At 43.9% G+C, this 16,470-nt stretch overlaps 1 protein-coding gene across 3 annotated transcripts in view; it reads right to left on the reverse strand.

The window, feature by feature from the left end:
* The window catches only part of HPN (hepsin), a 780,351-nt gene that overhangs the window by 462,125 nt on the left and 301,756 nt on the right, over positions 1 to 16,470 (reverse strand). For 2 of the 3 annotated variants that reach the window (XM_069604920.1, XM_069604919.1), the window contains one exon: positions 15,852 to 15,987. The exons of the other annotated variant lie outside the window; for it this stretch is intronic. In XM_069604920.1, coding sequence (XP_069461021.1) covers positions 15,852 to 15,921 — 70 coding nt within the window. In that variant the 5' untranslated portion in view covers positions 15,922 to 15,987. The remainder of the gene's footprint in view (positions 1 to 15,851; positions 15,988 to 16,470) is intronic. 3 annotated transcript variants of the gene reach the window in all.

The following is a 16,470-nucleotide window of genomic DNA, read 5'->3' on the forward strand; positions in this document are numbered from 1 at the left end:
TATTTACTGGTTTCCATCTGGTTTAGTACTTAATTCCATCAGAAATCTACAATTTAAGGAGCAGAGGTGAACAATGTTCTGTCACTTATAATGAGACATTCACTGCCTCAGAAATAAACAACCTCTGTTTACCCTACGACACTCCTCCAAACGTTCCAAATCTAGTAGAGCCTAAAATATTGGCTTGTAGCAAAAGGGATGTGGTGGAAAACGCAATGATTAGGGAAAAAGTCTGTTCTGAAAAACACTCCTAGGACTATATATTTTGACCGCTACCGCAATGAAGCGTAAATAACGGACTTCTAACATGGGGTTATAGTGCTAGTGAGGGAGATGAACCATCGGCAATTACATTAGGCTCTCCCCTAGCTGGTCTACCCCCTCCACGAGAGAAAAATTCTAGAACAGGGAGAAGGACGAGAGTCGCTCGTAGTGTGCAAGATAAATGTGGAAATTACAATGCAGGGCAACTCTCTTGATGAGCCCTTGCCTAACTCGTTAACTGAAACACCAGCATTGTTCCAACCAACAATGGAGGAGGAACAAAATGAATCATGGATTCTTCATTAGTTTCCAGTTCAACAGAATATTCGCACCATCCTGCAAAAGATCCTAGCCCCTCCTCCATGGCCACTTTAAATGTGATGCTGAATTCTCCAGTACAAGTATATGAATTAGTAATAGATGAGATGAAAGTATAAACCTTACAACTTGCAGAACTATAGACTCATTTGGATATAGTGATACACCAAACTCGCCAACAAAACTTAAGAGCTACTACCCTCCAGCCAACAGCTATTAAAAATATTGTGGATCTTGCAATTTCTCAAATTCGTAATGGTGTTACGGTCCCCAATTTAGGGCAGGACATGACAGCTACACTAACACTGACTTAATTGCTTGCCCCAAAATACCATTAAATAGAACAGCCTTTCATGAAAATAACATAGTGCCATAAATTCCTTCAAGGCCCAGTATAGAAATAGCAGAGCAACCCGAGTATTTTGACACTCTGCCTTCACAAGAATTTCTTGATGAGTTTAACAGACAGGGCGAAATAGTGTGTCACGATGAGGAAGAAGGACTCTTTGAAAATAGCCCAGTAAGATCTGGCTCTGTTATTTGTAATGCCGAAAAGAGGCGGCCGGGCAGAATGCGTCCTTCTTCTGTCTCATTAGCTAAAAAATTGAGGAAAAAAGAAACCGCACCCAAAAGGACCTGCAAGGCAACAGAAACATTAAAAAAATTTAAATTAAAAAATGTAAAATGCGGTAGTTCCTAATTACAATTTGTACGATCTATAAATGCAGCAGACAATGTGGAGAGGGCAGTGGAAAATAATTCTAAGTAAGGGGGAAAACTGTAAAGTATTGCTATGTTTAAAATGACCACCCAGTGAAAAGCTAAGAATCAGGAAATTCCTACCCTTGCAGAAGTACAAGAGGAATTTTCATCACACAACTGTGACCAAGAAACGACTTCTTTTAGGTTACCGGTTCAGCATACTTTGTCCCAAGCCACATATATGGATCTAAGCAGGGTATCTTCTATGAGGGAATCTAATAGACTATCATTACTGACCTTGCCAGCCCCTATCCATACTATACCAGCTGTGCAATTACCATACTGCAGAATTGATGCTACGCCCTTAGGTATGTCATCTGACTCGAGATGGTCTAATATGCGTGAACATAGCCAGTTCGGATTTAATAATGAACATCAAATTGAAGTCAAGAAGTGGACAAGAACTGCTTTGTAATGGAAGCAATGTTCCCCAGGGAAGATCAGATTTGCTTGAATAGAAGTACAATATCACTAATTCTCCATGATATCCCAATGTTGAGATCTATTAACTCAAAAGATATCTCACTCATTGCATTTATAGACAATGAAAGAGTGGACATAGTAGCGTTTGTGGTAACCTCTAGAATTATTAGAAAAGTGATTTACTCTTCAATAGATGAATTTTGAGCATGTGGTTTAGATCAATACATGCTAAATGACAAATTATAGGCAAAGTTTACTACCCCTTACTGTTACCAGCACTTCTTGACCATTTCATGTATAGTGGGGCGAAATGTAGCCATAACAGTATCCTTACCAGCCTTAATGCCAGTAAAATGACACAAAATTGATGAGTTGTCCTGGCTGGCAGAGGCCCTTGTTAAAACAGGGACCATGGAAGGGGTGAAAAGAGCGGAGTTTGAGTATTTGTACATGGAACTCAAGAGGTTTTAATCATTTGATGGGGGACTTGCAGATTTCTGCCAACGTAAGCATGAATTAATTGCTCTTTTTCCAAGATACCTTTTAATTACAGGATTTTATTACAGGAAGTTGTTTGGAATGGTTATCAAATTATTTCCCAAAATGCCGTCAGAGGAGAAATGGGAAGGACGAAAGGCGGCATGAGAATCACAGTAAATAGTAAATGGGATTTATTTGTGTATTATTTAGTTATTATTACATTTGTAAGGCGCGCATAACCCTTGGGCATCTGGGCGCAACAATCTTAAGAACATGCTTACAGAGACAACAACTTAAGAGATTGGTTACAGGTTTGACTTAAGGAAGTGGTTACATGAAATGCAGATCATAAATAGGCATGCTTAAAGAATATGGTTAAACGGTAGACCTAGTAGCCCTTAGGTGGCTAGGTAAACAGACTTAAGGAAATGGTTGCAGAATCAGAATTCTTGAGAGATTAGTTATGGATTTTGGCAGGCTTAAGAATATGGTTACAGGCAATGCAGATCATAGAGAGGTATGCTTAAGTATATGGTTGCAGGATAGCGTGGCAGAAGTGGGTTTGGGATTAGTGTTGCCACATTGTGTCACTTTAAGCGTTTGGTTGCATGTCTTGTGGAGATTTAAGTGGGGTGTAGGTCCTGGTGCAGGTAGGTGGGTACCGGTCATAATGGGTTACTTACAGGTGGGAGGGTGTCATTTGATGTCTTGAGTAAAGAACCAGGTTTTTAGTTTTTTGCGAAAGGAGAGTAGGGCTGGGTCCAATTTTATCTCCAGTGGCAGGGTGTTCCAGTATTTGGCTGCCATTATGGGGAAACTTGAGCCACCTGCTCTTTGTCTTTTGTATCTGGGCATGGTTATTTGCCCGATAGGGATAGAGAACTACAAGGAATCCTACTAGAAATAGCAAGGAAAAATGATTGGTGATTACAATTTATTGTAACCATATGGCTATATCATGTGACTCCTTCATGGAAAATGTGCAGAAATCCTTTGTCCTGGTCTTCAGTGGGAAACAATGGGAAGGAATTATGGCAGGCGACTTCAATGCTGATTGTGATGGGAATCTGTGAACATTTAGCCCAATGGTATAAATTACAGTAGGGGTGTCTAATCCCAAACGTCAATAATTCTGTACCGGGACATTCTTGGGCAAAATTCCTTAAAGAGTGGAATCAGTGTATTGCTCATGCCACAATAGATTTGCCGGAAGACAAGCTTAAGACCTGGCATCGAAATAATTTGGCCTCGAGGATTGATTTTATTTTAAGATTTGAACTGTGCCGGCATAATTTAATTTATTTTAATATTGTAAATGGTAACCCGAGTGACCATCACCAAGTGACCGCATATTTAACAGCTATGGTAGGTCTGATTATATCTCAGGTCCTACTAATCTTCTGGGTACTCATGGAAAGAATAGAATTTCATGGTCTCCTAATATAAGTGATTTTAATATACATATTAGCAATATAACATAATTTCTTGAATTACAGTTCTGTCTCTGATATCTGTATGCCACAGGCCTTTCCGGAATTTCTGAAGAATAATTGATAATTGAATTCTTAGCAAGCCTGTAAAACACATTGTGAAACATAGGCACTGCCGTGGATCCTGTGGCTATTATTTCCGGTGCCAGTAGCACCAGCGGAAATTGCTTCATCGCAGGAATGGGAAGCATTGCGGTGGCCATTTTGAAAAATACAATCTATTAAACATCTCCACTTCCTACAGCCATCCGGTCCTGGAAAGAAGCCAGAATGTCCCAGGAGAGGATCAGAGGCAAGGTGGGAGAACATTGTTTGTGCAAACCAAAATTTGAGGTAATTGATGAGGTAATTGCCCACTGTGACAAACTATATGGCAGTCGGCATAGAAAGATGCCTGGACAGGGCAGGACAGCCATCTAGCATGCTATCAGCCAGAATGTGACAGCAGTGGCAAGTACACACCAGGGTGGATATGACTGTCGCAAGTGGTGGAGCAACCTGAGGGTCAGGATGCAGCGACTGCTGTCCCAACACTGCCAGGAGTCCCTGGCGACTGGAGGATACACTGTGGAGCCACTGGTCCTCACTGCCTGGGAAAAGGGCAGTATGGTGCTGCACAAAGAAGGAACTGAGGGAGTTGGCAGTGGAGAGGTGGGTGCCAGCAGCCAAGAGGGAGGAGGTGAGTCAACCCCACCAACATAAGTGTATGCTCAAATGACAACCCAGCACGCCGACAGGATACGCCAGAGGCATGCACACAGAGGTTTGAGATTATCCGGCTCTCCCCAGATAATTTCCCTCTACGCTGACAACGTCCTCCTCTTCATTCGTTCTCCTGTGGTAAATCTTGCCCCTATTCTGGTCTCAAAGTGAACTGCTCTAAATCCATTCTGTTTCCGCTTACTGTAGTTACACTCCCTCCCCAGGACCCCTTGGGTTTCACATTGGTCACAGACCGAATCACCTATCTCGGGGTAGTAGTTGCTCGCCAATCAAGTCCTCTATGCACGGACAACTATGGAAAATGCCTGACTACCCTCACAAGGAAATATACAGGGTGTGCTAAATTGCCAATCTCCCTGGTGGGTAAAATCAGCATCCTTAAAATTATTGTACAGCCCCAACACCTATATCAGTGCTCTAATGTCCCTTTATGGCTGGGCAGAGACTTCTTCCAATCATTGACTCGCACAGTAAACACTTTTTGGTGGCATTCTGGTGCGGTCTGTTTAAAGTTGGACACACTAACTGTCCCTATGTCTGGGGGCAGCTTTGGTGCCCCTAATTTTGAAAAATATTGGATAGTTGCACAGGAACAATATGCCTCGCACTGGTTTGTGCCTACAAACCCTCCACTACACACTAAGCCTGAACGTCTTGCTGTAAAGGGCCGTGATATTTGTTCCTTAATCCTCCCCTCTCAGGGTAGCAAGTTCAAACGTCTTGATACCGTAGGCTCCACGTCATTGGCTTTAACTAAACTGTGGAAGCTGGCCAATGTTTCACATCCCTTTCATGGCATCCTTCCCCTTTGGAACTTCTTCCATGGGGCCCCCTGTGTATCCCCCGCTGCAGCGCAACACAGAGCCGATACCGGCTTAGAGACTATCCAAGATGTCTTTGACCAGGGTAACTTCCTCGAATGGCCAGATTTACCTACATCCATGCGTGGGAAACCCTCCCATTGGCTTCAATTGCCAGGCCTCCACCACTCCCTTAAGATGCGGTAGCCAGATTTTCCTGCAATCCCCCCATATGATCCTATACTATCTGAAATCCTGAACACTATGTCCGTTATGGGGAAGGTTTCTAGGTTATATGCCTTGCTACAAGCCACGTCCACTCCTCCCTTTGACAAACGTAGACTTACCTGGGGCGACGATCTAGGGATCGAAATGACTGATCAGCGCTGGGACCGTATGTGCGCCCGTACCCATGATATATCATTCAATTCCTGTTTTAAATTGATCCAATTTAAGGTACTTCATAGGTTTCACTATACCCCGACCAGATTACATTACATATCAAAGGAGCAACCCCCCAGGGGCCCCAGATGTGGCTCTGATGATGGAAAGTACATACATATGATGTGGTCCTGCCCACAACTTTCTCAGTTCTGGTAGGAGGTTTGTACTACTATGTCTGAAATCCTGGATTGTACTATCAACCCATCCCCACTGACATGTCTCTTTCATGAACTCCCTAGACTTAGTCGGGATTCCAGGAAACTAGCAGGGCTATGTATGAAGTTATCAGTACATTGTATCCTGTTGTGCTGGCTCCACCCTGGGGCCCCCACACAGGCCCAATGGCTTTGAGGTGTAACCTGGGCTTCGGATGCAGAGGATGCCTGGGCGAGCCAGCAACCACTAGTGTCAAAGCCCAGAAATATGTGGATCCCATTTCGCTCCTATATCTCCTCTATATCGGCTGTCGCCGAGGATGACCCTGAGGATCTCTCCCCCCCAACTTCTGTAACTGTTTGTATTGTAGGCCCCGATGGACACAGCTTTAAGTGATATTTGCTTGTCATACTACTTGCTGGCCCCCTGCCATTCTATACAAACTACTTTCTCGCTATGTATGTTGATTGTATATATGCCTACTACATGTAAGTAACTCGCTCTCTTGTTGTAATGTAAAGCACAATAAATAAAGTAAAAAAAAAAAAGACAGCCCAGCATAAAATGCCCTGGTGGACAGGGGAACATGTTAGCAGACACAGAATCTGGGCATGCTAACAGAGCAGAGTGACTGTCACAGCAGCCCGAAGGGATGGCAAGTGACCTCAGCAAATGCCATGCTCACCACACTCCTACAGGCACACCCAGTGCCAGCAGGAGTGAGGTGTGTGAGTGACGACAACACCATGCAGCACCCACACCAGCATGGTGTGGGCCCAGTTGGCCTTCCCCATGTTGGCTTGGCAGAAAAGCCACATGGAAATACACCTCCCCACACTGACATGTGCTCAGCCTGCCAATCACTGTGCACCACAGTGCAGCATTGCTAGCTGTACGCAGTGCCCATAGAGCCATGCCAGTGCCATGGACTAAGCCACCACCCCTATCCCCATAATGTGAGTGCCACTTGTGGAGGAGATGTGGGAGCATGAAGGACCACAAGCATGCATGTCAGACGTCAGCTGCCCCAGCATGGACACCCTGCCCCAACCACACACAGACCAAAGACCAAATTGCCATGTGTCACACACTCACCGCTACAAGCAACCCCTTGATGCAGGGCCCACATGCAAACCCCTTGGCCAAACATGCCCATTTGCCCATGTTTGTGGGGTCCCAACCTGTACCATAGCAAATGTGTATTGCATGCCAACACATGTGGGTAACCACACCTGACAACATTTCCTATGTCACCTACAGACATCCATGCATCGCCTGCGGCATCAGAGGAGGAGGTGGTTGCAGGCTCATCTAGGAGCGGCACATCCATGGCCTCCAGGACTGCCACCACCACCCGCAAAGGCCCAATCAGGCTACACAAAGGCAGATGTCCTGCCATATAACAGTGCAAAAAAACAGCGCCAAGCCACCTTCGACACCACAGGCCACCAGGAGCAGCTCAAGGCACACTGCACCCACTCCCGCAGCTGGAGGCTCGGACACTGAGGCCACACTTGCTGGCAGAGTGACTGTGGAGTCACAGTGGGACACCAGCCTGATGTCACCACCTACAGAAGGACTACAGACCCTGGAGAGTCCCCCATGCTGCTGGCGTCCGCAGGCCACGGAAAGCCCTCCACGCTGCCAGCGTCCACTGACACCATAGCAACCTCCATGCTGCCAAGGTCCACAGACCCTATAGGGCCCTCCACGCCGCAAGCGTCCTCAGACCCCATGGCCGGATGTTGAGACATCCTCTTAGGGCACCCCTAATTACAGCCGAGGGTGAGTGCATAGCCCCTCTCCAGCACAGCACACGCCAACATGCAGCATGCTGTTGTGGAGGCTTGAGGAGATGGAGCAGAGAAAGCAGGAGATGGAGGCAATTGGCCACATGTACTCCGAAAACCTGCAGGCCATAGGGGACAGCATTCAAGGGGCCAACCACATGATTGTGAGGGCCATCGTGCAGAACAGGTCTGAGACAACCTGTCAGTCAAAATTGTTTATTTTGGAAGAAACTTTTTTAGAAACACACATTGTACAATTTACAAATAACACATAAAACAGTGCTTGTCGTTATAAAAAAACAATTATACAATTTTGGAATAGGGAAATAAATCTGCCATATAAGAATTGGCAACAGCTAGCAATCTTCTTCTGCCATTTGTGGCCAACCTCAAACATGAGAGCAGAGACCATGCAACAGCTGCAGTAGTTGCCAGTAAGATTAAATACATTGCAGTTCTTCTCTTAGTAACATAGTAATTAGAAAGAAGAGGTATTAACATCCATTTTCAAATACCTTTGTAAGCTTTGCAAAAAAACAAGAAATACAGCAAATCTTCCTGAGCAGAATTACAAAGTTAACATACTTTACTGGTAGTCAAGCTAGAGGATAACCATTTTGAAGTAACTTCCCTTAATGGAAGTAAGTTAAAATGGGCTCTGATTATCATTAAGCATTGAATGGACCACGTGGTTTTGCATCTGATTACTTCATGCATAATTTATTAGTTTCCCTTGTTATAGAAATCATTTATATTAGGCCCACATTTGTCTTACATGACAACTTTTGAATATGGCTGAGCCATGGTATCAACAAAGAATCAGTTTAAGAGGTCAATATATGACGTTACATTCCAGGAGATAAAGTGGCATTATTATTGTACTAGAATCTGAGCCAGAGGAGTATTGGCTCAAGGGTAAGTTCATCCTCCAGCAAATGCACACCCAGCTCAGTATTAGCAGTTGAGGATGATAGGGCCAAGAGTTGTTTTATACGGTAACAGCGTTTCGCTTATAGAGGCTGCATCTGAAACCTACGGATCTGAGGGCACAGGGTACCGAACCGTACTGATACGAGAGGTAGAAGCAGGAAGCTGTGCGGCACCCGATTAAGGGAGGCAGTAAAACAAGACAGCGCAGTCGCAGCAAACAGAAGGGGAGCTTCTTCTCCAGCCTCCACCCGTCAGTTAACACAATTGGTCCAGAGACTGTGTTGTTTACTTACGAGACGCTCCCCTGCATCTGTGCTCAAGAATACAGAATACTTGAAGTACACGGTCGAACGTTGTGTTGGGCAATCCAATCCTGGTGGTTGCCGGCTTGGTAGTGTATCAACTTGTTAGTGGTACATTGACATTGACACCAGAATAACAAAATAGATATAGGAAGGACACATGTGGTCCTCCTGAAGAAGTTCACAAGTGATTGGTTGGGTCTGTATGTGTATTGTAATGATCAACAGTACAAGGCAATAACATGTTGAGTTGCCATTTTTTTACCCTAGTAGCTGTAACAAGGTTGTAATTAACTTCATTAAGGGAATTTACAGAAGTCCAGGAAGTAATCCTGAAGTAAGGAACTCCTAGGTGCTACTGACCACTGTGTGACTTTGCACTATATGTTTTTTTTGCATTTGAATATCCTATGCTTCAATAGATTTGTATTGGCAGGGTGTTGTATTGTGTTTTGGGTTTTTTACACTTTTTAACACTTTTTTATACATGTTTGCCTACATTTTTATATCTTGAATTGATTTATTGAATTGTGTTTTCCAAATAAAATCGAATATTTCTTTACAAGTTGTGACTTGGTGCTTATTTGGTCCATTGGCCAAGTCTTATGGACCTAGGAGGAGAGAGTGGTTCAACGCTTGGATCCTTTAGTTGATGAATGTCCATTGTTGTTCGGTAGGAGTTGGATATTAGCGTCTTTAAATTGGCTCCCCCAGTCACTTTTTGTTATTTAGTTTCTTTAATAAAAAACATGTTGTGCTGACTTGTCTGCCTCCATTTTTGGTCCGACATATCATAAATGCTGACTTTGCACATTTAATTCCAGATCGCAGCCTTGAATAAAGTCTGAATATGAGTCGAGCAACAGCTGCAATGCATGAGATGTTCTTGCACTTAATACTGCATCGTCAGCATAGGCCAGAATTGGAATTGAGAAATAGCAAAAATGTGGTGTATCTGCCTTTTCTTCAATGAGATTTACCTTAGGTTTATTAACATACAGACATAACAAAATCTGTGTCAATACACAGCCCTTGCAGACTCCCAATTTTACTGTGAACCAAGGAGTGTAATACCCTCCCATGCCTGATCGCACACACACACCGTAGAATTGGAATGTATCAGAATGAGCAGATTTATTAAATATTCTGGACAATTATATTCACTAAGACACTCCCACAATTCCATTAATTTAACTTTGTCAAAGGCAGTCTTTATGCCTACGAAGACCAAGTAAATTCTTTCCTTCTTTAGCCAAATATAGTTTGCAACAATAAGACACAGATGCAGTGCCTCTCCGTTAGATACCAGACCCTCTCTGAATACCAGCTGTCAGATACAATGCTCTCATTGTTCATCCAAGATTGGAGTCTATCCAATACAATACTGCCAAATACTTTAAACTGGGAAACCTTGTGGGAGACTGGTCTATATGAGCAGGGTGAGTCTCTGAGCCCTTTGCATATTGTAGCAAGGAATTCAATAGTGGCCATTCACATGTTCCTGCTGTCCGTAGCTGCAATAGCTGTGCATCAGTGTGAAAGCAATGTGTTGCCACTGGAAATAGTTGTTCCTCACTCAGTAATGGCATTGTTGCTCAAAACAACCAAAACAGAGCACATGTCTGTTTCCTGTTCCTACAAGTATAAGATGCTGCTGTTAAATTCTTCATCTATAACATTAACCCAGTGTTCTGTTTTGAACCCAACATCCCTCCTTCCCACTCACCAGATTGGTAAACTGTATTGAACAAAATCTCATGACTGTGTTGCTGTCAATGATTTCCTCTTAACCCCACAAAATGATCAGACTGATTCTCCTTTAGGTAATCCAGATTTGATATTTCATAGATGGGTCATATTATCGAGATCAGAATACCCTTGGAAGGCCTTCTCACACCACTCTGACCAAGAGACCTTCTTGGGTTTCTTTGGAGTAGTGATAGCAGTCAGAGGGGCAGCTATGCTTCCATAGTCTGCCATGACATTCATGTAATACCAAGTGAGGCCAAGAAAGGCTCTCACTTGGGTTTGGGTAGTGGGGGTAGACCAGTCTTGTACTGCGTGTACCTTACTGGAGGAAGCTGAATCTTCCCTCCACCAACCTCATTCCCAAGGTACACCACTGAGCCCCGACCAATTTGAAACTCGATGACCTTTATGGTCAGGTGGGCCTTCTGAAGAGCCCGAAAGACTATTCCCAGGTGTCGCACATGATCTTCCCTGGTTGATCTTTCCTGGTTGAACTAAAAACTGCAATATCATCCAGATATGCCAAGCAGAATTCTTCCAACCCATTCAGACCATGATTAAATAGCCTTTGAAAAGTAGCAGGTGCATTCTTCAACCCAAATGGCACTACCCCAAACTGGTAAAGCCCTTGTGGTGTTCAAAATGCTGCCTTCTTCCTTGGCATGTTCTACACGGGCAATTTGCCAACACCCTTCAGTGACATCAAAGGTGCTGAGGTACTTGGAAGCATCCATCATGTCCTTCAACTAATCAGTTCTTGGCAGAAGGTAAGCATCTCTCCTGGTGACAGCAGTCAGAGCCCTGTTATCCACGCAGAACCTCAACTCAGAGGTGCATGCCTTTGCACCCGAACCCCATGACTGGACCATGGACTACTGGAGGGTTCAATTGCCCTAGATCCAACATTTTGTTGACCTCAGACTTATTGTACGATCTTACTTTGTTTGACACCCTATAACCTCTACTTTTGGTAGGTACACTATCTCCATTGTCAATATCATGTTTGCACCAATGTGTCAAACCTGGAGTACATGAGAACAAGGGGGAGAACTGCCTCAGCAAAGGTATCACTTCCTCTTGTTGCTTAGGAGTTAGCTGAGGGGCCAACTTGACACCCTCAGTGGAGCCTTCTAAAAGACTACCCTGGAATACGTGAGGAAGAGGTTCTGATTCCTCTTCCTCTGTGTCTGATGCCAAATGTAATGCTGCTATTTTCAATCCTAGGAATGAAAGCCTTGCGTCTATTTATGTGGAACACTTTTGGGGCTTCACCAGGCCTTCCAAGGTCCACTAAATAGTTTACCTCAACTGGTTACTCCACAACTCTGTAAGGCCCTGGTCATATATCCTGGATGGCTCTAGGCCTGATAGTATTCATGATGAGGACTGCTTGGCCTGAGGTAAAGTGAAGAAGAGAAGCCTTATGGTCATGCCAATGTTTAACCAATGCTTGACCAGCCTTCAGCTTGTCACTGGTCTGCAACATCAGGAGGACCATTCACTTCCTTAAACCTAACACATATTCCACTACATTGGTAGAGATAGGAGGTGTAATGAGCTCCCACCCTTCCTTGACTATGTCCAGTGGTCCCCTAACAGGGTGACCACATTGCTATTTGAAACCAACACCCTCTTGAGGGACCTTTCTGTAAGCAAAGTTTAAACATGGTAACAGGAAATCCCACTTTCTCCTTTGGGGTTCTTCAAGAGCCCCAATCATGCTTTTGTGAGTTCTATTAAACTTGTCAACCAAGCCATTTGACTATGGATGATAAGCAGATGAAAACATATAAGTGACCCCACACTCTTTCCACATAGCTTGCATATGCTTGGACATGAAGTTGCTGCCGCTATCCAACACAACATCTTTAGGGAAGCCAAACGCAGAAAAGATGATGAGCAAAGATTTAGAATATGACTTGGCATTCACTGTCTTAAGTGGGGTCGCCTCAGGATATCTGGTGGCATGGTCAACCAACACCAGTATAAACCTGGTGCCAGACGATGTCTGAGGGTCAAGGGGACCAACAATGTCAATCCATACCCTCTCAAATGGGACTCTCACCACAGGGAGTGGCGCCTACCACAGGGAGTGGTGCCTGTGGAACCTGGATTATTGCACCACTTTTTCCAGAAATCTGTCAGGTGGCAAAACACCTACAATGACTGACCTATCTGGAGCTCCGGCTTGGGCCAGTAGAAATGCATGGATAACTTCTCCTTGCTCTTCTTTATCCCAAGATGACCTGCAAGGGGGATTTCATGCACAACTTGTGGAGGAAGGGCCTTACATGAAGGGGGACCACCGACCTCCTATGGTCTCCTTCAGAAGACTCTGTGGGCTCACTATACAGGAGCCCACCTTCCCAATAAATCCTGTTTCCCAAGAGGTTTACCCTCAAGCTGGGAACAGGCCTGTTTCCTTAGGTATTCTAAAGATGGGCACCCATGTTGACCCTTACTAAACTCATCCCTATCAGGACCACCTTCAACTAATAAGCTTTAAGAGTTCAGGATGGTCATTGGGGTTTAGAATTTCAGGCAGCACCTTCTCCTCATCAGGTTCAGGTGATTGGCCAACTGCCTCCACCCCAGTGGTAGGTGAGTTAGGGGGAATATTTTCTTTCCCTCTTCTGGTTTCCTTGACTCCCTTAGCCTTGGGTTTCCCCTTTGGCTTTGGCTCAGTCATGGACTTGGACAAGCCAGCCTTTGTTTGAGACCTTGTACATGGTCTCTCTGCTGTGTCCCACACAAGACCTAAGTCTCTGAGGTCATCCCCAGCAGCACTCTCCCCGGAGCTTGCCCCTGCACACTCATAGGTATCCTCACAAATTCCTTAGAAGGTGACTAGGGCCATTAAACGAAAAGGACCCCAGTGCACTGTGCAGAAATTTACTTTGTGCAATGATAAAAAAAAGTTACCAAGAAATGGCAACAAAGTAAAATACTAAGGTAAACATAGTTTCCCAGTACTGATAGCCTGAAGGATGTGTCCGTTTCCCCATACCAAATGGGCAAAGGCCAAGGGGAGTGCGCTGTGCTCCACTGGAAAATGTCAGATCAGGATAGCCAAGCAAAAGCATGGAGGGGAAATTGCATTTAGAGAAATCTTTCCAAACCACAAGATGGGACAATAGGTGTTTGTTAACACTGGAACTTGTCACAGGAGACTGAATCCACCCCCCTTTTCTGACAAGGTGAGGCCAGAATGAATAATTAAGGGTAGAGAGTTATGCTCATCATCTGGGATCTGTTTGTCTGGAAGGTGCTAATACTTGACATATCCGGTAGTGGACAGTAACAAAGACAAATAATGTATGAATGTGGGCATTGTTTTGGCAGGAAGTTGGATGAGAGTGCCTGGAGGCATAGCAGCAAGGTTCTTGAACTTTCCCTCGTCAGGTGGCCACTTGTATAGAGGCGGGGGACAGTTATGTGGGGTTCCGTTTTGAATCATGTTTCTGTTTTCCTTGTATTGAAAGCCAATGAACAACTAGCCTCTGTTTACCATCACCCGAAGCTGATGCACGGGCCTGGTTTCTCTGACAACTTCTACTACCTGGAACTTGCATGTCTTATATCTGAGCAGTTTTGCATTGTATCTGCTTCTTACATCCATCACTCCTTCTTGCTGGGTTAAGTCCAGAGTTAGGCTTTGAAAAGCATTCAGTTTACTAATCGTTTTACTGGATCTCTTGGTGAACATCTGAGTTTGGGTCACATGAAAGCTCATGTGGAACACACTAAGCTTATCCTTGGCATTCCATCTCTCCCTGTTAAGTGGCTCCGTCATAGGAAATTATGCCCACTGAATTAATGAATTAATGACGACATTTTCAATAACCGTAAATCTACCCAGGCGGTTCATTTTGCAGTGTTTACAATAGAAAAATCTCACCCAAAATATGTGTGCAATCATGTATTCATGTATTCAATGATACAACTACAAATGGTATTACATCATTTCCCCCGGATTGCAGTTCAGGAACTGATACGTCCTTCTTCCAAAGCGACATATTTGTTTATGAAATGACTTTATGTATCAAAGAATAAGAATAAGTGAACCTAGAGAAGCCACCGCCTCTGTAACACTGATTTTCATTGCTGCAAGTTCATTTTGGCGTATCAATGCATGCAGTGGTGGGTGATGCGTCAGGCCTCAGCTTCCGCACATTTCACAAAATTAAGTCTGAACGTTTACAAACTTCACAGTTACGGATCTTGTCACGAGAGGGGGGTTTATTGTTGCATATACTATAATCCCACTCGATAACCTTTATTCGTCAAAATGCCATCAAATAATATAAGAGCTGCATAAATGTTGCTGGGAAGATTAAGAAGGTGCATCGTTTTTCCTCCTCAAACAGATTTATCCAAAAATAAATTCTGCTAATGAATGTAACTTCTCAACAGGAGGACTGTCGTAGAATTGTCTTGCAAAACGCAAATTGGTGAAATATATTTCCCACAAACCATTACTACCAGATAAGGATGAGAGCGAGAGAGAGGGCGAGGGCGAGAGAGAGAGGGCGAGAGGCAACCATGGCTTCCTGCCAGGATGTAAACATCCCTCTTTCACTTACTCTTTTTCCCTCACGGCGGTGTGGGCAACGTGGAATCTCATGACTAGAAGCTTCTGAGCCTGACTTACAAAAGCGTTTTCCAATGGGAAATTAGCATTGAAAAACGCTTTGCAGATCAGATCCTCCGTGTTCTGCTTTAACTGCTTTGCTTTGTTCCTGCTAACAATACAACCAATGTGTTTTTGGTGAAATCTTGTACTCCTAATTTGGGATCTGAAAATGTTTATTTTGCCACATGAATTTGTTTGTGAATACGGGTTTTGTGTCCTGCCCACTGTATTTCGCCAGGAAAACGTCCGAAAAAGGGGTTATTTGTCTTCCATTGTGAGAACGTAGTTGTGATGTTTTACGCTGCCAACAATGATTGATGGGGGGTTGAATCCTACAAAAATGTGGGACAGCCCAAAAACCTGCTTGCCGGCATGATTAAACATTTAACAGAAAACATCAGCAGTTAGAGCTTTATATTTGGGAAACTGACACAATTTCAAAGCCAGAAAAAAAAATCACTCAACCCATTTGCAAGCAAGTAAAAATAAAAGTATGTATTATTTTATATGCACTAAAACACGATTTCTGCTTTCATCTGTAAACATTATTCGAATGATTTATGAGCACTGATCCACAGCAATGTTACCTTTTTCCATGCTTTCTGGGGGAGGCCATCTTGTAAACTTTGAATCCTCTTGGAGGTGTGCCTGTGACATCAGTATATCGTGCTCGTTGTGAACTCTGACAACAGCAAATGTCAGTTCAGCTGGGTCTTCAGGAATCTGGGGAAACATAATCATTATCATGGTATCGCGGTAAGCCAAGCACAGATTCCAGCATCGTGAAACTGTGAGAATCTCTCCATCCAATGTAGTGTTAGTCAAGCCTACTAATGGAAAGTTTCGGAATATCTTTGTGTTTTTGTGGTTGTGACCTTAAGATTGGCAACGTCTTAACGTAAATTGTACAGATGTGGCAAGGGATGGCCTGACAAATGAGGCAAACTAATGCCCGCTTTGCTGATTTAAAGTGAACGTGAATACATTTCATAAGGAGCTTGGGCAGAAGCTACTACATACAGATGTTCTCATTTGATACAGAACAGGCCCAAACCTCATTTCCACATGGCTTCTTTCTGAAAACGATTGCCTGCCCTGCGCCCATTACAGTCTCCAAATCTACTCAAAACCTGCACATATCTGGCATGGAATAGTAACACATATTGCATGTTTCAGTGAAAGAAAGGCAGAAAGTACATTCTACTT

Source organism: Ambystoma mexicanum, chromosome 1p (assembly GCF_040938575.1).
Source record: "Ambystoma mexicanum isolate Mex_15411 chromosome 1p, UKY_AmexF1_1, whole genome shotgun sequence".
Classification (NCBI taxonomy): Eukaryota; Metazoa; Chordata; class Amphibia; order Caudata; family Ambystomatidae; genus Ambystoma; species Ambystoma mexicanum.